Source organism: Mustela putorius, unplaced genomic scaffold (assembly GCF_011764305.1).
Source record: "Mustela putorius furo isolate JIRA1106 unplaced genomic scaffold, ASM1176430v1.1 tig00003962_pilon_pilon_pilon, whole genome shotgun sequence".
Lineage (NCBI taxonomy): Eukaryota > Metazoa > Chordata > Mammalia > Carnivora > Mustelidae > Mustela > Mustela putorius.
In genome coordinates this window covers 3,722,682-3,744,385 of record NW_025422106.1, presented here as the reverse complement: position 1 = coordinate 3,744,385, position 21,704 = coordinate 3,722,682, and the positions used below count along the sequence as shown (strand labels likewise).

General features: G+C 43.5%; 1 protein-coding gene across 3 annotated transcripts in view; it reads left to right on the top strand.

Annotated features, from left to right (window-relative positions):
* Positions 1-20,345, top strand: part of LOC101681201 (speckle type BTB/POZ protein) — a 65,425-nt gene extending 45,080 nt beyond the window's left edge. For 2 of the 3 annotated variants that reach the window (XM_004764790.3, XM_004764791.3), the window contains 8 exons: positions 571-692; positions 3,130-3,281; positions 3,439-3,566; positions 10,075-10,252; positions 13,034-13,089; positions 13,568-13,690; positions 17,436-17,578; positions 19,074-20,345. In XM_004764790.3, coding sequence (XP_004764847.1) covers positions 571-692; positions 3,130-3,281; positions 3,439-3,566; positions 10,075-10,252; positions 13,034-13,089; positions 13,568-13,690; positions 17,436-17,578; positions 19,074-19,218 — 1,047 coding nt within the window. In that variant the 3' untranslated portion in view covers positions 19,219-20,345. The remainder of the gene's footprint in view (positions 1-570; positions 693-3,129; positions 3,282-3,438; positions 3,567-10,074; positions 10,253-13,033; positions 13,090-13,567; positions 13,691-17,435; positions 17,579-19,073) is intronic. The other variant, XM_013062579.2, reaches the window with a different exon arrangement.
* The last annotated feature ends 1,359 nt before the right edge of the window (positions 20,346-21,704 follow it).

Genomic DNA, 21,704 nt, shown 5'->3' with positions numbered 1-21,704 from the left:
TTCCTGCTTTCTCTAGGACATTACTGTCAAAGAGCGGATAGATAAAGTACTTGTCAGCTTTCCATTCCTTGGTTTTCCACATGGCATCTGAATGTACTAGGCCAGTGGTTTTTCACTGGAGGTTGAAAGCAGGGGGAAATTACTGAAACTAGGTCCACTCACAGCCACCTTGATGGAAATATGTTCCTCTTTGGGCAACTCACAGAAAACCAGGTTTGAGGTTTGCAGCCCCAAGCAGTATCATCAGCAATTGTCAAACACTGCTCTGAGCAGAGGCTTGTTTTAGGTACAGCTTTATTATCTGCTTGCCCACCCCTGTCCATGCTTTTCTCACTTTCCACCCAGTGTTTCTCAGAAGTGGAGAAATGTTATGAAAGCAGTTGGTCACTGTGAGATTTCTTAAAATGTGGGTGAGGGACAGAAAAAGCTGAGCCACCGTGCCGGCCAGACAGAGCTATCTTCCTATGGGACTCATGCAGATGGAGGGAGGAAGGGAAATGATTATTTGATCTGCAGCCTGTTTTCCAGGTTGCTCACTTCCTATTTAATTTCTTGGTTTTCTGTCAACAGATCAAGGTAGTGAAATTCTCCTACATGTGGACCATCAATAACTTTAGCTTTTGCCGGGAGGAAATGGGTGAAGTCATTAAAAGTTCAACCTTTTCATCAGGAGCCAATGATAAACTGAAATGGTGAGGAAGACTATCTCTAGCTGTTAAAGTTTTTCTAAAAGTTACCTGTTTTGACTAGAACGTAGGATCCACGAAGGCAGAGACATTGTTATGTTCTTCACGTATTCTCTAGTGCCTAGAACAGTGCCTGGAACATGAGAGGTGTTCATTGTAAAAATGTATTTTTAAAGACTTATTTATTTAAAAGAGAACATGAACGGAGGGAGAGGGAGAATCCTCAGGCAGATGCCTCCCTGAGCACAGAGCCTGACCCGGGTCTCGATCCCTGGACCCTGAGATCATGACCTGAGCCGAAATCAAGAGTCGGCCACTTAACCAACTGAGCCACCCAGGTGCCCTCACTGTATATTTGTTGAATTAATTCAGTGAGTAATATCAGGGATCAGCAAACTCAGATGGCTGTAGGGTAATATAAATGAGTAAAGAGGGCCAGTAAATGATGTTCATACATGGTGTGAGTGTTGAGTGACCTTCTAAAAGGGGTGGTGGCTGCTCAGCTCCAGCTCTCTGTGGCTGGGTGTGGATAAAGGCTGACCATTGTCATATTTGCTGACTTTTTAAGAAAAGCAAGAAACTTAGATTTTAGCATGAAAATTTCAACTTTAAAGGCCTGCTTTTAAAACAATGAAGGAGATTTATTTGCTTATGTAACCAGAATGCCCAGGGTGTAGGGTGGTTTTGAAGGTAGTTTGATCCAGCAGCCCAGTGGTGAGGTTAAGGACCCCATCTCTCTGTTCTCCACACTGTTGGACATCTCAAGTCAGTTTCCCTTGTGGTTAAAGGATGACTGGCAATAGCAATGGGTATAACCCACTACCATCTAACAGAACTCTTTGAACTTTCACTGAATTAACTCTGTGGCCAAGAATATGTCCTACATGTACTGACTGGCCTAGGTTTGGGTTCCCTCCATTAATCTCTAGAGCAAGGGGAATATGATCTGAGAGTCAGGGTCGGTCCCATCCAAACCATGCATCCCCTTGAAGAGGCGCTGGCAGTTAAGGATACGACCATAGGTTTGCTGCCAGGACCAGAACACATGTGTGCCAGCCACCCAGTTTTGATCTCTGTTAACCTACTGAAGAGTTAAACCACTCTCTTTAGTATTTGTTGGCTGTGTGCATTAAGCAGTATATTACGAGGTTCCGAGAGAATGCTTTATTTTTAGGCACTGTATGTATGTATTTAAGAGAGAGGAGAGCATGAGCAAGCATGGGGTAGGGGCAGAAGGAGTGGGAGAGAGAGAATCATAAGCAGGCTCCGTGCCCAGCACAGAGTCCAGTGTGGGGCTCTGTCTCATGACCCTGAGATCATGACCTGAGCTGAAATCAAGAGTCAGACTCTTAGACTGACTGAGCCACCCAGGCACCCTACTTGGGCATTGTATTTAAATTCACATCTTGAGCACAGTGTATACGGCATATGCACTGCCTAGAGGGGCACTGGGTTGGGCCACCTGTTTGAGATAGGTGCTGTAACACTGGCAAGGCGTAAGGATACATATGGCCTGTGTATTATATGTGGTAGAAGTAGCGTGAACCACATGCAGTTCAACTAATGACATTTGCAACTTAACTCAATTGAACCTATTAAATCTGTCTGAAATTTGTCTTGATTCATTGGCAACAGATTGTCATCTCTGACTCCATTTGGAAGCCTAGCTTGGAACTCTACCCTGTGTAATGGGAGTTTACTTTTGTCTGTGCTTCCTCCATACTGCCTTCTTTATTTCAATCTTAGGATATTATTGCCAGATTGATAAAATATCTCTAAAAGATGATTTACTATTCACATATTTCTCTGGAATTTTTTTTCTCTCTCAAAGTGATAATAGAGAGCTCAATGACACCTTTTTTAGGGCAGGGGGAGGGGAGGCAGAGGGAGAGGGAGAATCTTCAGCAAGCTCCACAACAAGTGCCTGATGCAAGGCTCGATCTCACAACCCTGAGATCATGACCTGAGCTGATGAAATCAAGAGTCGGGCACTTAAACAACTGAGCCATCCATGTGCCCCCAACATTTTGTTTTGCATAGTTTCATTATAGTCCTGACAGAAGAAGGGGGGCTGCCTTTCCTGAGATTGAGGATTAGAACACAGTGGAAGTAGGCTCAATTTTAAAATATTTTAAGGAGAGAAAAGGTGATTTACGAGATTATGAGGAAGGAAGCAGAGATGTAAAGGATGTGTTGTCAGGTTCTAGAATGCCTCTTTACTTTTGTTGTTTACTCTTTAAAAGGTGACTCCGGTTGCTCTCAAAAAATGGTTCCTGAGGAGTCATTCTGCTGAATCTGAATCTCCTGCTGTGGGGCCCGGACTGGTTTTCTTAACATCTTCCTTTCTTGAGAAATAGATGTTCTGTTTTTCCTGTCACTTCAGAAGGCCTATAAACGTGGATGCTTCCAACATCTTTTTTTTAATTTTCCCTCTTTCGGGCAGGTGTTTGCGAGTAAACCCAAAAGGGCTAGATGAAGAAAGCAAAGATTATCTGTCACTTTACCTGTTACTGGTCAGCTGTCCAAAGAGTGAAGTTCGGGCAAAATTCAAATTCTCCATCCTGAATGCCAAGGGAGAGGAAACCAAAGCTATGGGTAAATGTTCTCGTCTTCATTCGACTCTTTAGTTGCACATCAGACAACTTTATGCACAGACAAGTGATGGATTTGATCTGGTGTGGTTTTTTTTTGTTTGTTTGTTTTTTGTTTTGCGTAAATCTAAATATGATTTTTATTTTTTTTCCCACTCCAGAGAGTCAACGGGCATATAGGTTTGTGCAAGGCAAAGACTGGGGATTCAAAAAATTCATCCGTAGAGATTTTCTTTTGGATGAGGCTAACGGGCTTCTCCCTGATGACAAGCTTACCCTCTTCTGTGAGGTGAGTCCTTTACCCCATGCTGAGAGTCACAGTTCCCAGACCTGATCGGTATCCGTAGGCTTCATTATGTTGTATTAGGGATGGAGAGGGAGAAAACTCCCCGAGTGGAGTGGTGCTCCACGAATGTGGTTTTTGTGACTGAAACTGCGTCACGATTTCAGGCTTGTTGCACACGTCACCTTTCTGCTTGTTGTTACTGTGCTTAAAAACAAAGATTGTGCACTATCTAGGTATAAGCGATTCTGGACTTGCTTGGGTCAGGATTCTGGCTTTCTCATCAGGGGTGTTTTCAGGTAGCCTGTGGACAGACTGGCACTGAAAGCTGAGGAGAATGCCGGCAGCTCGGTGTGTGGGTTTGTCCCTTAAACTTTCTGACTTCTGAAGTGTGAGGTCCACTTGGGTCTAACCTCAGATCACTTTCCTGTTGTGCTCCACTAGATGACTCGTCTCAGGAGTGGGATATATCCGGTTTGTCTTGCTGGAGTAGTTGTGAAATGATGGCAAGAACCGTTTTTTCTGGAGTGAAGGGTAGATAAAGCTCTCTAACTTGTGGTTAGCTAGCAGGGTTATCTGTCATCAGCCAGGAGAGTTTCTCTCACTCCAGTGACCTAAGAGTCTGTCTGGGTTTACAGGAGAAGCCTTGAAGTATTCCCAAAGTCAGAGTGAGTTGGAAAGTGGTTTCTTTAATGGGCTTACATGTACTCATCAGTCACTTCATGCTGTTATCAGTATATTTACAAATACTCATAAGCTTACAGCATAATAAATGAATAAAACCTCCAGTCTGATGGGATCTTTGTGTTCCCTGTACTTTGTGTGGTCGAGAACCACTTCCTGAGCCACACCACTTGCAAGTGACCACTGTGTGTTCATGGGGAGGGTGCGAGCAAGTTCCCTAACTACCGGTGTGTTCTGCCAAAATAATGGGCTCAAGCTGTGAGTTAATGACACTTCCAAAGGCTTATGCCACCTGTGCAGCAGAGAACAGTGTCCCTTAGGGATCTTGCCCTTTCTCGGAAAAGGCCTGGCCAGCAGAAGTCGACTTCTCTCCCCAGTCACTGCTCATTGAGTATTTCTGCAGAATAGTTGCTGGGGGTTAGACAAATCTGGATGCAGAGTTTATTAAAATACTACACTGAATATATAAAACAGTTGCATAATAGCTACATCTTCTTTTTTGTTGTGAAGTAAAAGAAGGAAATACTAGACTGATGGCATCTCTATAAATACATTAAAGTGTTGCAGTTGTTTTTGTCTGTGAACTTGAGTTTGGAATTCCATATAAGTCCTACTAGATCAAACCCAGCTGCCCAAGTGAAGAAATGAGAACAATTAGGTGGTTTCATGTGAGGTTCGATGGAAACTTCAGACCATCAATTTAATCTTCACCTACTTTAGAGACTGGTATTTCAAAAAGATTTAGAAATAGTGGAAAATTCTGATTTCTGCTGGAAATGGAAGCCAGTCTTTGAACTCTTCTCAAGAAAGAGAACTCTCCTTTAAATATTGCCTCTGGTGTTTTAGGCAAAGTGTTCCCCTGTATTGCCACATTTTCCAGTCCACAGTGGGTCCAGCCTTTTCTCCCATGATCCCTCTTCCACCCCGTCCCCGCAGATCCATTCCAGCTGCTCCAACCCCTGCACTGACATTCTTGATTTGGAAACTGATTGGCCTGCCTTCACTTGGCAGTCTCTCATCCTGTGGTTAAATCCAAGGCTCCACTTCCCCATACGAAATTCTCTCCCTTCGCTTCCCCATATGAAATTCTCTGAGGAGAAATCCTGTGGTTAAGTTTAGATTTGTCTTACTGACTTAGAAGGGAAGTGAGATGACACTTTGGAAATGAGGAGATGTTGAACAGGGAAGCGTCTGCTGAGTTCTGCTGATGCCATCGGTTTCTTACCATCGAACCAGGTGTGCCATCTGTTCCTCTCACACTTCTCTGTTGGCCACAGGTGCTGAGTGTTGCTTCTCATACTTGGGCTTGTGCCTAGTGAGACTCGTTTCTGTTCCAAGGCTCTCTGTGGACTTAGTAGCATTCAGCATTGCAAGACGGTTGCGTGGGGCGGTGTGTTGGATGTGTGGGTTTTAAAAATGTCTGCAGCTCATCTAAGTTCTTAGTGCTTTCCAAAGCTAGATCATTCTTTTCTGCACATTCTGTCCTTTTGACCTGTTGCTGCCTTCTGCCAGTGGATTATTTATAAACAAGTATTTTAGTTCATATTCTATTTTATATATTACTGGTTGAGCTAGTTTTTTTATTATTATTATTCAGAGGCTTTTATGAAGTCGATGTCCACATACAAATTTAGGTCATGAGCCCTCCACTGCTCCGTTCCTCACTCAGCCTTTGGCCTGGGCACTTCCATCCTATCTGCCGATGGATTATTTATAAATAAGTTTATTGCATTGCGATTAAAAAAAAACAACAGTTCTATGGATTCTTTCAGCTGTTCCTAGAGACCACAGGAAGGAATCCTAAGGTGAAAGACTAAAAATCACATGTCTGTGTTTGGGCTTTATTTCAGTGGTATTACTGTTAATGAACATTTGAATGAAATTAGATCGCATACTGTCCAAATGCTGAATGGGTGGTCTTGTTTATAATATGCCACACTGGGTTCACCTTCAGTTCTCAGTGATGTTTTTGTCCATTAGGAAATGTGCCCATTCTTCCAAGGTGATATGGTTTAGTTAACATATATAGAAGCATTTTCAAAGTATTCCCTGAATTGTCTCTTACCACAATCCTTTGAGCTGGATTAGTTCTGTTATCTTCATTTCATGTTACTGGGAGAGAAGCAGCGCCTAGGGAGGTCAGGTAATTTTTCCTAACATTGTACCGCAAATTAGTGTCAGGCCATGTCAGCTCTGCATTTTCCACCTCTGGACGGCCGCGCAGTGATAAGTGAGCTGCATGCCATTCTCCCGAGGAAACATGGGCTCTAGCAAGTTTTCCTAAAACAGAGTATTTACTTTGGTAATGAAAGAATCAGGAAGGCTTTACACTTTAAATTTTCTCTTTAATAGTTTGTCTCACAGAACATCTGCATGAAATGTTTCAGCTTCTATTGGCCCTTCCCTGTTTGTTTATACTGAAAACAAATAGCTACTAACAAGAAAGGGACAGATATTCCACCTTCACTGTACATACCTTTGACAGGTGGAAGATTCCAGTGTCCGTTTGTGATGTTGCAGCTAAAGTTGAAACATGAAATACCGTATGAAATATGAAATACCAAATATGGATCGTGCAGACACTAGTTGACTCTTAAAATATCCCTTTTCTTCTCAAACATAGAATGTCCTTTCATAGCCTGGGAATATGTATGTTTACCAAATTTGAAATATGTGTCTCTTCTTTTTTGGGGGGTTATTTGGATATATTAATTGAACTATATGACAAGGCTAATATTTGATAGTCTTGACCTATGAAAATGGTGATTTTAATATGTAACGTTATTTAGGTTATCAGCATACTGTAATAAACCCAGCACCCAACCCAGCAGCATCACCAATAACTTGGAACTAACCTGTATATGTTTCTTCACTCTCCTTTAGACCTGTTGTCCCCCCACTCAGGAAGTGATGATAAGTAGCTGTCCGAAATTGTATGCAATCATTCTCTTGTTTACTATGTGTGTGCCTGAACAATGTACTAGTTTAGATTTGCTTGTTTTTTTGTGCTTTATAAAAATAGTTTCAGAATGTATTTATAATGATGGATGTAACTCTAGTGCTTTCATTTTTAGTGCTATGTGATAGTGTGTTTTGTGAATGTACAACAGTTTGTTGATTCATTCTTTTGTTGGACATTTAGATTGTGGCCAGTCTTTTGATTAAAAGTAATGCTGCTGCTATAAGCCATCTCTATGCAGAGTCTGTTTTTTCCTTGATTGTTTTAATTATATAGAAGTTAAAAAATGTATTTCCATTGGTCTTAGTTTGGCTTTTTATGTTTAGATAAAATGTATAAGAATTGGCACACTCTTTAGTCTTTTATGAAATTTTCTTTTTTAAGACAAGAAATTGACTTTAAAAGTGAGGCCCGTTTATGACTTGAAATGTAGAGGGTTATACAGCCTTCCTGAGACATTTCCATGTAGTCATTTATAAGACGACATAAATGTCACAGTCACGTCATCTTCACAGCTGCAATTCTGAATGAGTCTCCATAGTCAACTTTATAGGCATTAAAAAAATCTTTAGTTTTTCTCAAAATGGTCTCATTTTAGCATCATCATTTGCAGAGGAAAACAATCCCTTCCTAAGTTAAAAGTTTGGGCTCTGAAGACTCATTTGTGAATGCCATTTAAAATTTATTTTTAATTAAGCGTATTTAATGTTGGTAAGAGGTGCCAGACATTCAGCGCTCTGGAGACTCCAGGCATCCATATATCTACAGAACAAGTCTGGCTCAGACAGTAAAGGTACATTCTCCTTCCTGCTGTGTTCCTGTCTGTGTCTGGAGAGAGGAATTGCCCCAGTGAGACAAATCACAGTCTTTGGGTTCCATTCATTACCAAGCGTGCATCTAACCAGCAGAGGGTCCACTGGTAACCATAGCTTGACATTCGGCTTAGTTCTTGCCAGTTCATTTTACCCCATCCAGTAAATTGCCATCAAGTGTTAATGACTCTGGGCTCCTATCAACCTGGTTTAATATAAGCTTAGGAACCCAGTGCCAGAAGCATCCTCCATTCCCTCCACTGGCCATCCCAAGAGATTCCTGCCTTTTCCTGTGAGGAAGTGGATTTAATTGGTCTTTTTCTTTTCTCCACCCACCCCTCCTTTTTAAAAAAAATCAGTATTTTGAGGCTATAACTGGAAACTGGAAACTTCTACTTCTGGTTAGTATGAGAAAGTGGCTGGACCAAATTAGAGATCTTAACATAGGACAAGAGAAAATCTCTGTGGGGTAGTTTGTGCTGGGTCCTGAGCTATTAAAATAATGTTATAATCTGGCTCTGATAAATGTGCTATTGATGTTAAATACATTCATAATTGATTAACTTGGCTGCTTCACTGCACGGGATCATAATGGTTAGTTTGAAACAAATGAATACATTTCTCGACCTGATAGTAAATATCTCACTCCTTCAGAAAAGAGACTATGGGTTATTTGGATGCCAGGGCATTCGTTTTGCCTCTGGGTTTATGACTGCATTTAAGGGATGACTTGCATCTTGAAGGTTGAGAGAAATTTGGGTCATTTAGGATATTCCTAAGCTGTCTTTCTCATCTAACTTGTAGCAGTAGAGCAAGAGTGAGGAGCTGATTCTCAAGGTTTGTGAATTCTGCTTTGGTATTACCAATTTTAACCTCATATGATGGACAAGGTAAAGCCTAACAGTGGTTGTTAGGCAGAAGACTGAGCTGCTGGGCCTTAGCTTCAGTTTGATAGTTTCCATTTATTTTAGAATGCTACATTATTTATAAATCCTTGTACTTGGCATCTAACAAGTTTATCTGAGTTTCACTGACCCATCTTGGTTTTTATCTAGACTGAACAGTTAATTGAACTAGTTACAGTGTGTTGTTGTTGAAGTCATGGGGGCAAGTTGGTTCCCTCTGTAAATCCGTGGCTGTCACTCTGTTCTAGGACTAGAAGTGCACATGGGGCTGGAGCCAGGCCTCTTGTAGGTCACTGTCACAAGGGACTGAGGAAGGGTGTCAGTGGTGTGGGATACTCACCGAGTTGTTAACTGCTGGGGAAGATCTTCCAAGCCCAGTTCTGTTCATTAGACTAACATCCGTGAGGAAATGCTAATTATTTACCAGGCCCAAGAGAAGCTGCATTTTATTTTCATGTTCTAGACCTAGCTAAAATAAGTGAAGTGCTTTTAGGCTTATCAGAAATTTTTTCTTTTAGAGAATTTTAAATGGTAGTTTCCATAGGAATTCTTTGTTTGTTTTAAAGATGTTATTTATTTGAGAGAGAGTGACAGAGAGATCACAAGCAGGGGGGGAGGGTAGAGGGAGAAGCAGACTCCCCACTGAGCGGGGATCCCCATGCAGGACTCGATCCCAGAACCCTGGGATCCTGACCTGAGCCAAAGGTACCCACTTAACTGACTGACCCACCCGGTGCCCCTCCATAGGAATTCTTTGTATTTAACCTTTTGCTTAAAGCAGAATAAGGTAAACGCTTGAGGTTTAATGTGTGCTTAGGTCAGTATGCCCATCTTCCCCTACCACCACCACCCCCGTTTTGCCCAGGTTTTCAAGGCAGGGGAGGCAGAGTTCATTAGCATTTGGAGGAGAAGGAGATTTGTGGGGCTTTTGCCTCTCATCCTAGGATGGTGCAGAATAAGTATGATTGTGGCAGATTGGAAATTACTTGATCCACAGGATAAAGCCTTGATTTGTGGAGGTGGTTTCAAGAGAACATGACTAACGTTTGTATCTCAATGTACTACAGCACTGAGGTAAAAGTCATCTCTTCTCCTGCTGGGAAGAAGACTCTTGGTAACAAAACCTCTGGGCTGTGTTTCCTTGTCTTTCACAGGTGAGCGTGGTGCAAGATTCCGTCAACATTTCCGGCCAGAACACCATGAATATGGTGAAGGTCCCTGAGTGCCGGCTGGCGGATGAGCTGGGAGGACTGTGGGAGAACTCCCGGTTCACGGACTGCTGTCTGTGCGTTGCCGGCCAGGAGTTCCAGGCTCACAAAGCTATCTTGGCAGGTTGGTTTTTATTCATGAGAAGCTTTATTTAGTATTGGTGAAACAAGGAAAAATGGTGGCTGCATAATCACCTTTTGAATAACATCAACTCTTCAAACTGGTGCACAAAAAAGTAAAGCTAAATACATATATTTTTATGGTGAGGACATTAGTTGTCATAACCAAAAAGCCTACTCTTCGTGGAAGTGGAGTTTCTGTTTTTCCTCTCTCTAGGGGACTTAGGCCACCATTGTCAAGCAGTAGATGTGTATATTGAATGCCTTTGTACCTAGAAGGTAGATGTCAAAACACTGGCTAAGAGGAGGTGTTAGACCCTAGACAAGGCCTTAAGATGTAGTGGAGAAGATTCTGGACTTGGGACTAAACCACCATCTAGCTAATTCTGCCAGCCCTGGAGTGTTAGCCTTCAGTACAGACATAGCAGAAGAATGAGAATTTGCTAGTGACGTGGAGGATTAGGTCTTGTTCAAGGCCATTGTCCTTAAGACCAGAAAGACTGACAAAGAGTGAGAGCTGATAAGACAGGACTGACTTTACTTCCCACGAAGGCATAGCAGTCAGCCACAGACTTCTGTTCAGACCGTAAGACATAAGAGGAAATTGCATGAACTTTCAGGCAACAATTTTTTTTTTACCAAGACTCTCAGCTCTATCATTCTAAAATACACACCTGGCAAAACCTCAGTCTGGCTCAATCTAACTGTCTTCCTGTTTCTGCTCTCAACTAGGTGTTACTGTCTATTGCCAAAGGAAGTCATCTACTCTTAGGTTAGTGTCTCCACAAGCAGCTAGGCTCTTGGCACTGCCAAGAACTCTTCTACAGATACATAGTTAGCTCTCTTTCTTTTTCCTTAACAATAGATACTTCAGACTGTTTACCAGTCTCCTTTAATGTCTGGACTCCTGAAAGAGTTGCTTGCTACTACTTCTGAGAGAAAATTGAGGCCCTTCTCCCTCAGCTCTTGCCTGTCGCCTTACGTGCATTTTCCCTGCATTCTCTGTGGAGGAGGTGTTCTTCCTCGTGTCCAGAGCGGGCTGTCTCTTCGGCCTTCTGTTTCATATCACATGCCACCTTCTCAGAGTCCTTACTCTGCCGGTTATACCCTTGTTGTCTGATATCTCCACCATCTCTCTTTCTCCGATTGTCTGTTTACCCTTAGCCTGGAAACTGGCTCAGCCGTCTCCCTCTAGTTATTCATTCATTCATATTCATTTTCTCTGTCTCTCTCTCTCTCCCTCTCTCTCCATTTCTCTTTAAATAGAGCTAAGTTTCTTGAGTTAGCACATTTACTGTCTCTGCTTCTTTCCTCCCACTTATCCTCAGTTCACCTCCATGCCACGAAAGCAGTTTTCCAAAGTTCTCTGACCTGCTAATTCCTAAATTTGAGGGATTCCTTGTTTCGTATAGTATTTGACTTCTTTCTTCTGGTTCTCTCCTGATGCTCTGGCTACTTCTGATGTGTGGCCTCCCTCTTCTTCACACGTCCCTGTCAACACCGGTGTCCCTAAGGGCCTGCCTCACTTCTCTTTTCCTCTGCTTATTTCCCCTGGGTGGTTTTATTTATTCTCATAGCAGCATTTTGTGTTTAGCCACTGAAGATCCTCTAAGCATACTGCTGCTTTGGACCCTTCCCTTTTTAAAAAAACCACCAGCCCTTTTACTCTCAGCTTTTGTGATATACTTATTTTAGTACCTTATAGCTGATAAGCCTTCTGAACTAAAAGCAGTGAGAATTAATGTCCCTTTGGAATATTTTAAAATATTGAGTCACAGAGGGATAAGTGATTTTCCCAAGATAATGTGGTTAGAAAATGACAGATCCAGAATTAACCCTTTCTGACATAAACTGTAGGCCCAAGTTCAGGTGACCCGGTGGCTCACAGTCCTGCTACGTTTTCCATCTGGTGCTCCTCTCTCAGGTAGAAGTTTGTTAGTCTCCGCCTTCATCAAAACTTCTGATTTATTCAACAACATGATAAAGTTTGAGGGTTTTAGGCCTTTTATTACTTTCATGGTTGAAATTAAGTTGACTTATTTTTCTGTGTCCATTAGACCACAGTGGGCTTAAAACACCATTTCTCAGCCTTTTTTCATTATCCCCACTCCCCCGAGGAAAAAAAATCAAATTATTCCTAATGGGAGATACTAAATACTAAGGATTAAGTTTTTGTCAGGAAGGGTGGAACTTTGAAGGACCACAGATGAGATACCCTAGTTTTTTGGGGGGTTTTTTTGTTCTTTTTTTTTTTCCCTCTTTGGGGTGTTATCATCTCTATTGTGAATGCATGGCCTGAGGAACAGAGCACCTGCTGTAAACAAGCACGCTCTTCCTTTAGTTAATGGTGCACTGAGCCCTGTTCTTGGCCTCCTTGCCGTGTGGTCCCTAGAACTGGAGAATTTAGTATCATTGTTCTAGGCAGAAATTGGGGTATTAGGATGCCTTGCTTAGACCATGAAGGATCTTCCGTTTGAACCCCCAAATCTGCCCAGAGGAGGTCATTGTCCTCCAGTCTGAGTAATTTCGTTCCAATATGAATGGTTGGAATGGAGCTCCTGAGAAATTATTTTTAAAGTACTGATTTCTTTTTTCCTCTCTCTCATATTATTCTCCTCTGGTGTAATGTAAGAGAGGGATTTTATTATTCCAATGTAATTTGAGGCTAAGACCCTTTCAAGTAGCAAAAGGACAAGTAAGAAGGTGATCTCCTCTTCATAACAGAAGAACCAAGAGGTTTCAGTGTGATAACCTTATCTATCTCTGTTTTCCTTTCACTTTGTAGCTCGTTCTCCAGTTTTTAGTGCCATGTTTGAACATGAAATGGAGGAGAGCAAAAAGGTATGTGACAGAATGAAGATATGTCTTTTCAGCTAGGTGACTAGGTGCAGATGATTTCCTAGTTTCACACCAGGTGTATTTTTCCAGTCATATTATTAAAATGGAATACCGTTCTCTGAACACTTTCTGAGTGCAGGGAGAGGTGGTCCAGAAGCATTCTAGGTAAAACAGACTCACTCCATCCCAGGTAGATCATCGAGTTTTGTGTGAGGTTCTTAGACGTGTGTTTCTACTCAGGCAAAGAAACACCAAAAAATCAAAGAAACAGTTGTCTTGCTCTTGTATTTGAGAAGATAAAGGTGGTGCATATGATGGGAGCAAAGGCTGTTCTAATGAAATAGGGCAAAGAGAGAATTCTCATCCATGTTAAGTTTTAGACGATAACAAGCCTTTCTCTCACCAGAGCTTAAAATCATGAAAATTGTTTAGGGATTTTGTTCTGTTGGAATGTTTCTCATTTTCAGTTTTTCTGGCATAGAATCGGGTTGAAATCAATGATGTGGAGCCTGAAGTTTTTAAGGAAATGATGTGCTTCATTTACACGGGGAAGGCTCCGAACCTCGACAAAATGGCTGATGATTTGTTGGCAGCTGCTGACAAGGTGAGATAAGACTAGAAAATGAATCACAAGAGGAGGAGTGTTTGTGACCTTGTGAGTTTCATGACTGGGCCTCTATGTTACACAGTAGGTAAGACGAGCGTGTATCTCAGTGTGCCCAGGGCAGTCCTGGGTTGCAGTAATTGATAGCACCACCACTTTTATTTTCCAAAGTGTCCTGCTGTCAAAGTAACTTCTGTGGTCACCCTAATTACAGAAAAGAAGGGTAAGTTTGATGTTCACCTCCCTTCTCTTCCCCATCTCACATGTAAGCACAGGGATATTAAAGATTCAGATAATACTAACATTTGACTTTATAATGTACAAAGTGTTCTTGAGTTGATTAACTTTTTCTTTCTAAATAAAATCTGAGAGATTTTATTTTTTTAAACTTTTTCTTCTAATTCTAGTTAGTTAACCTACAGTGTTGTAGTAATTTCATATATATAATATAGTGATTGAACAATCCCATATATTCTGTGGCTCCTGATGGGACAAGTGCACTCCTTGATATCCGTCACCTGTTTTAACCTCTCCCCCCCCCCGCCTCCCCTTGAGTGCATAAACTTTTATTTTAAACTTTGTCAATAAGAGGATAGTCTTTTTACCCACTGTTGTGGTTAGAATTTTCAACTTTTACCTAAGGAGCTATTGAAATATGCCACAGTCAGAATTACAAGATGACCGGTAGCTCTTGGGACGAAGAAATAGTACTGCAGTAAATGCGTGCGTTGATCATTTCATTTCGATTTGAGAAATGTTGAAGTGTGAAAATTAAAGTATGGACCTTAGGATCAAGGAAACAGGAGAAGGACCAAAAACAGTAGGCCAATGATTCCCAAAAGAAGTTTGGAGGGAAATGTTAATGAAATACTGAGTTTAAACAAGTCAAATTGGGGTTCCTGTGTGTTGGCTGTCTTAACTGCAAGATTTCTCAGAATCTTTTTAGTATGTTAATGTACACTGTGAGTTTTCTAAAAAATATGATAGACCGCATTTCTCTAGCTTAATCAACCCTGAAATCCTTTTCCTCAAGAATCACCTCTGGGAATTAGTGTCCCCAAAAACACACCTGGGGAAACTGACTTTCTTTATGCAGATAGGTCAGAAAGAGCTCCGTAACCTGTCCTCCAAGGCCCTGTGGTCTGAGGAAGCACACGCTCTTTTTCCTCTGGAAGTTTCTTAAACGGGTTTATACCTGGCCAGCAGCAGACCCCATGAAAAAGACCATTCCCTGCTGCAAGTGTTGCTCCTCTTCCTACCGTATGGTGCTCTGGCACCCATCTGGGGGCAGAGGTGGCTCAGACCTGAGGCCACTAGAGCCTTCCCAGGATTCCCCCGTGGGAAGAGTCTCCTTCCACCTTTCTCTGCACCTCGAGGACAGAGGAAGTACGTGCTTTGACAGTGGAGTTTTGTATTTATTGATCAGCTTTTTGGAGTGTTTGTAGAGGACGAGGCACGTAAATCCTCATTGATTGCATTTGAAAGGATTGAGTAGTAGCTGTATCCTTTCAAGATTTTAGGAATCCAGTTAGGCAATGCGAACATTCCCTGTGCTCCCAGTCTGGCTCTGTGCTGACCACAGGAGTCTTGCTTTCAGTGGGGCCAGTAAGGAACTATCTGCTGTGAGCTCTGGAGAACTAGAAGACACAGCTTTTTGTAACGCACGTTTATAATGATCCTGCCTCATCTGCCTTCTGATTTTCAGTGAAGTTTATACATGCCAGTATAGCATGACTACATATAGCTAGACCACTTCTAGCTCCTGTAGAGAGGAGTAGTGTCAGAAAGCCCACTTTTCAGATAGAAATACTGAGGCTGAGCAGTATATATTCTCAGAGCCAGGGTTTGACGTCTGTGTCATTCCTGGGTTTTCATTCCTGCTCCTCATCCAGAGAACGTACTGGGCAGCCCCCGTCAGTACGCAGAGCACGGGGATCAGCCTGAATTGGCATTCTGTGGCTGGTGTCTTCAGTATAGTGTAATAACTTACAGTTTTAAAAGACAAAGTAGTCGAATTGCAGCAGTGCTTTAAATTTATGAATGAGAAGTAAGTGAAGGTTGCATTTTCAAATTCCATTCAGAATTTCCTATCAGACAGTCTTTGCTCCAAGCTTACTTGAAAACATTTTTACCTTTACACCTCATTGTGAGCTTCAGGAAAACAGAATAAGAAATCTTTCATGGAAGGATCTAAACATCTAAAATTTACCCAAGAGGCTGAAACAGCTTCTTCTGGGCTTTTCCAGTCTCCTGGGGACACGTGTAATTAGACCAAAAACAAAACAAAACACGTCGGCCAGGCCTGGGAGACACAATTTCAATCTCCTGAGTAAGTATAGCCATTAGGCAGGTTTTTCAGAAGCATAATTAAGGAAAAAAACTTTGTCTCCCAAGGGACAAGAATGGCTACTTTTGTCTAATTATGCAATAGGGATCAGAACTATTCACAGTAAAAAGTCCTTTTAAAAGAATGTATCGAGAAAGGATAAGAGGAATGTTCTGTGCAGCACTGTATAAAGACCACAAACATTTATTCAACCTTTTCCAGCCTTTTAAAACAAAACGGCAACCTAATTTCTTGCTTGTCTAGTGTCATTCCTGTTTTCCATGGAAACTGTTTTCTAGTTACTCAAATGTAAAAAATTAAAGCTGCACCAAAACCAATAAAACTCTCTTTTTGCTGCAGGAGATCACAATGCCCACAGACATGCCTCCTCACCCAGAATTCATAAAAATAAAATTGTCTTGGTTTGATGGCCATGATTCAGCCTGAAGTAGTTATTGTGTCATTGAGTTCTGAGGTCCTGAAGGTGGGACCAGTACAGAGACTGTGGATACCCTTAAAGCAGAAGGTTCTCCTATGAACTGATTAATAATGTTTTATTTTGTGACTCCTTTTATACCTTCCTCCTCCTCCTCGCTCCTGAAGTTCCTTAGTAAGTTCATAATCTCATATTTGAGAGCACATGCTACAGTGGCATCAAAACAAATCTGCTAGATCAGATGTGCCCAGTGTTAACCCAGACCTTCATTTCTAGAACATTTATACTCTTTACTTGGAAAATAGGAAGTTTTTAGATCAAAACTGGATCCAGGGTCTCTGCTGCTTTGTTCCTACCCTGAGAATCTTAACCTCAGCCTCAGGAAAGAGGACTCCATTTATCCCTTTCTCTTGAAAAGGAGACCTTTGGTTGACCCTCATTCAGGACCAGCTAGTGGCAGAGATGCTGGTGAAAGTCACCCCGGGGCTCCTTTTCACAGCCCAATGGCCAGTTGGCATACCTGCCGGGCTGGTGACATTGCTTAAGTAGAAAGGACTGTGTTTCACCCTCATTTGGCTCTGACTCAAAGGATGGCAGGAATGTAAAAGGTCATGTCCCATTGGCTTGAAGCACGATTATGCCTCATCGTAAGGGAGGGTAGGTGGTGGTGGTCCAGGAAACACTCGAGTCCCTCTTGGGGCAGGGTGACCTTGAGGATGTGGGTGTACTCCCTAATGGCCATTTTCCCAGCAAATGGATTTTAGAACTTGAGTGGCAGCCATGCATGTTATTTTAGCGGTCTTCTTTTCAGCCTTGGGGCGTGCTTGTGCCTTATCACTGCGGTAGCTCAGTGGCCTTGTCACGCGCTGTGCAGTTCTGCTCTGGAGTCCGGTTGCGCGGCGGTCCCGCTGAGGAGCACAGCTGCAGCAGCCACAGCCCAGAGACACCCCCGCCCTGACCACAGCAGTGCTTGTGTCTTCCAGTACGCCCTGGAGCGCTTGAAGGTCATGTGCGAGGACGCCCTCTGCAGTAACCTCTCCGTGGAGAATGCCGCAGAGATTCTCATCCTGGCTGACCTCCACAGCGCCGATCAGTTGAAAACTCAGGCAGTGGATTTCATCAACTAGTGAGTTGGCACCTTCAAAGCTGTCCCTTCAGGAGAGCCGGGCTAGCAAGAGAAAGGAGAGGGACTTTGAATTAGGGAGTAAAACAGGCACGTGGCTTCGTTAGCCCCTTGTAGTAAGTAGAGGGTTTTCATCTTTCCCTTCAGCTTGACTGGACGGGAGATGGTTTCGAGAGATGGTTTTGCTCTGTCTTGTGGGGCTAACCCGATTGGTGAGCAAGGTGCCTTCCTTCCTGGTGGTGATGGGAAGCAGTGAAATGATGAGCGGCTGGCCTGGAAAGGCAGGGTTCCCGGAATGACAGCACCTTCACTTCCCACTCCTGGGCTTAGTAGAGGACATGTAGGTCTCCGGGAGAACAGAGGTGGGTTTTGTATGAGTTAGTAAAACGTGTCTGACAGCTGACTGTGGAATGGGGAAAAGAGAAGGGATAACCAGTTGTCGAGGCTGTTAAATACTGCTTGGAAAGGAAGTGTTCATTCCAGCAGATCTGTCCGGTCATCCTAAATGACAGATGACCTGGCCATACTACTCTCTGCAGTAATTCTCAGTGGGGCATGTTCTGCTCCCTTGCCTGTTGGAGAACAGAAGTTGGGAAAAACCCAAAGGGGAGAAGCAGGCCTTAAAAAGCCCTCACAGGGGTGCCTCGGTAGCTCAGTGGGCTAAGAGACTCTGCCTTTGGCTCAGGTCATGATCCCAGGGCCTGGGATCGAGCCCCGCATCGGGCTCTCTGCTCAGTGGGGAGCCTGCTCCTCTCTCTCTCTCTGCCTGCCTCTCTGCCTACTTGTGTTCTCTGTCAAATAAATAAATAAAATCTTAAAAAAAAAACCCTCACAGCAGCAGTTCTGGGCTGAGGCCGGTTTAAAAGGTTGCTGAACATTATTTAACATAGAAAATGCCCCTAAAGAGGAATCAACTTCCTCGATGTAAGGTTGTTTGTAAGGTTGTTTTGAAGGAGTTTACCAATTGCGGCAAAGGCAGGTGGGAAGAGACCCCCAGATGTTCCTTCTAGGGACAGCTTGCTCCTTGCTGGACACTCGCGTGGTGCTCTTTATATGTTAACATTCGGTAGGGTGTGGTATGGTCCCCTCCGGCTGATCGAATAGAGCCGCGGCCATGATCTGGTCTGTGGTCGGGGACCAGAATGATGGCAGAGCCAGATGGAAGCTCAGAGCTGCGGGACAAGAGAGCCCTTGCTCTCTTTCTGTCGTAGCATCACCAGTGAATGTGAGGAGTATCAGTGATGGAGAGAAGGGCCTGAGGAACATTTCGCCTTTTGTATTTGGGAGGGTGGGGGCTCCAAATCCAGGCTTTCCGAGCTGCAGCAGCCCCAGCCTGGGCAGCTGTCTTCACGTTGTGTGACGGGCTCTGTCTACGAAGGGTTCTGCCCGAGTGTTTGGCACCCTTTACAGCAAACTCCGGGAGGTTAGACTGCCCTGGGGGCGGTGGACCCTAGCCCTCTCGCACCTTTGATAATCCATCTCTCCACATTTCTCCTAGTCATGCTTCAGATGTCTTGGAGACCTCCGGGTGGAAGTCAATGGTGGTGTCGCATCCCCACTTGGTGGCTGAGGCCTACCGCTCTCTGGCTTCAGCACAGTGCCCTTTTCTGGGACCCCCACGCAAGCGCCTGAAGCAGTCCTAAGATCCTGCCTGTCGTAAGACTCCGTGTGTTTTCCTGAAGCAGCAGCCACCATTGCTGCCACTGACCACCAGGTAGACAGCGCAATCTGTGGAGCTTTTACTCTGTCGTGGGGGCAGAAGACTGCATCGTGGCCCCCAGACGTTCAAAACAGCACTAAATAAACTTGGGGGAAGCGGGGGGTGGGAAGGGCCCGGGACCTGGGGCTGCTCAACCTAATGAAAACCCTGTTGCTGCGTCACTGTGTTCCCTTTGGCCTGGCCGACTTTGGTACTGTGGGGATTCAGTTTAGGTGCCGGCCCGGAGGATGTCCCAGCGGTGGTACTTCAGAGAAACCTGTCTGCATCTGACTGAGCAGAACAGATCGTCAGGTGCCTGGAGCAAAAAGGAAAAAAAAAAAAAAAAAAGAAAAAAAAAAGGACATTTAGTATAAGAGAAGGGAAAAGGAAAGGAAAGAAGAAAGGATTTTTGCAGAATTTCTCAAAAATCAATTTGTGGATTCTAGTAGTATTTATGTTGAGAGAAATTTTAGTCCATCCAGCTGTGCTAAAACTTCAATATTTGTGACAACTCCTCACCACCATACAAGTATCAGAAGAGCTCTCTTGTTGTTAGCACTTATTGTTTGCAAGAACAGAATACATCCTTTTATCCTTTTATGAAAATTGACAAGTGAAGGCGAGAGGGGAAGGAGGTTATTTGAGCTGGAAGATGCGTGTTCTCATGTGGTGGCTTTTGCAAAAAATCTTTATCGGTGTTGAAAACTGGAAAAAATAATTCATCCAGAATTCATACTGTCTTGACAAGAACTCTGGTTCTCTGTTTTTAGATATTGTGGAAAATGTTTTTTGGCATTTTTCTCTGATTTTATTTCTCCTCCCTCCCCCCCTTTTCTAAGAAAATAAAATGCAAAACAAAAACAGAACAAAAAGAAGAGAAAAGAAAAGGAAATTTTATTATTAATGCTGTGTGACAAAAATCCCAGCCCAGATTGCTCAGCTGTTCATACCTGACTTGCCGCCTGCGTAGGAGCCAGTCCTGTTCCTTCCAACTCACCCCTTTCCTACAGGGGAGAACTTCCAAATGTTAATTGTTTTCTTTTTGAAAATATAAATAATTACTATTTTGTACTGTGTGGTATCTCTGGTCTTTTGTTTCACTCACCTGGCTGACTTTTTGTGTCTGAGTTCCTTAAGGGATTTCAGAGACCTGGTTTGAGCCTTCAGCTTGCAGAGATTCTATGAGAAATGTCTACCCATGGGGATTTACTGTGTCTCCCTCACCCCAGGCTGCCTCTTGGAGCTCCCAGCATCTACCAGTGTCTTGTCCTCCTCAAGTATCTCACAGGCCACATTCTAATGAGGGATCAGGCTCCTGCCTCTGCCAAGGCAAGTAATGGGGGTGGGCTTTTCTACCCCCTACATGTTCTAACACCTAACTCCCAACCTCCCTTCTCCTAGCTAACTATAAAAAGATCAAGGGGACATGAATGTAGAGATTAAATAAAGGGAAATCATTATCTCTGACTGGTTCTGTCACTGACTTGATGTGTTTCCAGAACAGTTAATGTCTGAATACCCACAAGGACACTCCAGGGCTGCTCACAAGGACACTGACAGTGCTGGACAGGACAGGACAGTGGGACACACCGGAAAATGCAATGGCCATGTGGCCAAGGTGTGTACATTTGACCTTAGATGGAAACTCAACATATTCCATCTCCCATTTCTCTCCAGTGACTTTGGCCTTGGCAGATTTTCCAGTTTTCATTCATCTTGCCCAAGGTTCTAGAATGACCAGCTGTGGTCGAGCATCGACACGGGCACACAGAGGATGCGCTTATTAGAAACCATCCCATTGCACTTGTCAGTTTCCTCCCACGGCTCACGTCCAGGAGGAAGTGTCCAGTGTTCCACATCATGGCTGCCGTCCTGTGCCACCTCATCCTGGCTCTCCAGGTCAGCACACTGGTCCAGGGCTCCAGCATGCACACAGTCTGCTCCGCCCATGTGGCCTCCTGGGCCACTGCATTGCCTCATTAGTTCAGCTCTTCTCGGTTTTCACCAAACCTTCACAAACAGTATTTCATTTCAACAACTGAGTGACAGATAGCACCTTCCCATTCTATAGTGAAGAGAAGTGGAAACCCAGAGCAGTCAAGTGATGTGCGTCAGATCCCACAACTGTCGAGTGACAGTTCTCCTGATATACAGTACCCTGAGAAGATTACGTAAGTAGAGGGAGGAGGTTCCATTTCTGAAAAGTTTCGGTCCAAAATCAGAGGTGAAGTTTCCTTCCTATGGGAAACATAGGAAACCAAGAGCAAAGCTCTAGAGAGATCCATCTGCTGTCCTGTTCTTCCAGCGGGCGAGGAGGATCAGTCTGCCTTTAGGTTTGCTTTCCTCCTCTGATTCATAGAAAGCGGTGGTTTCAGGGCCTATGCCCCCGGGAGGGGAGCAGTCCTGGTACCAAGCTTCATCAGGAGGAAG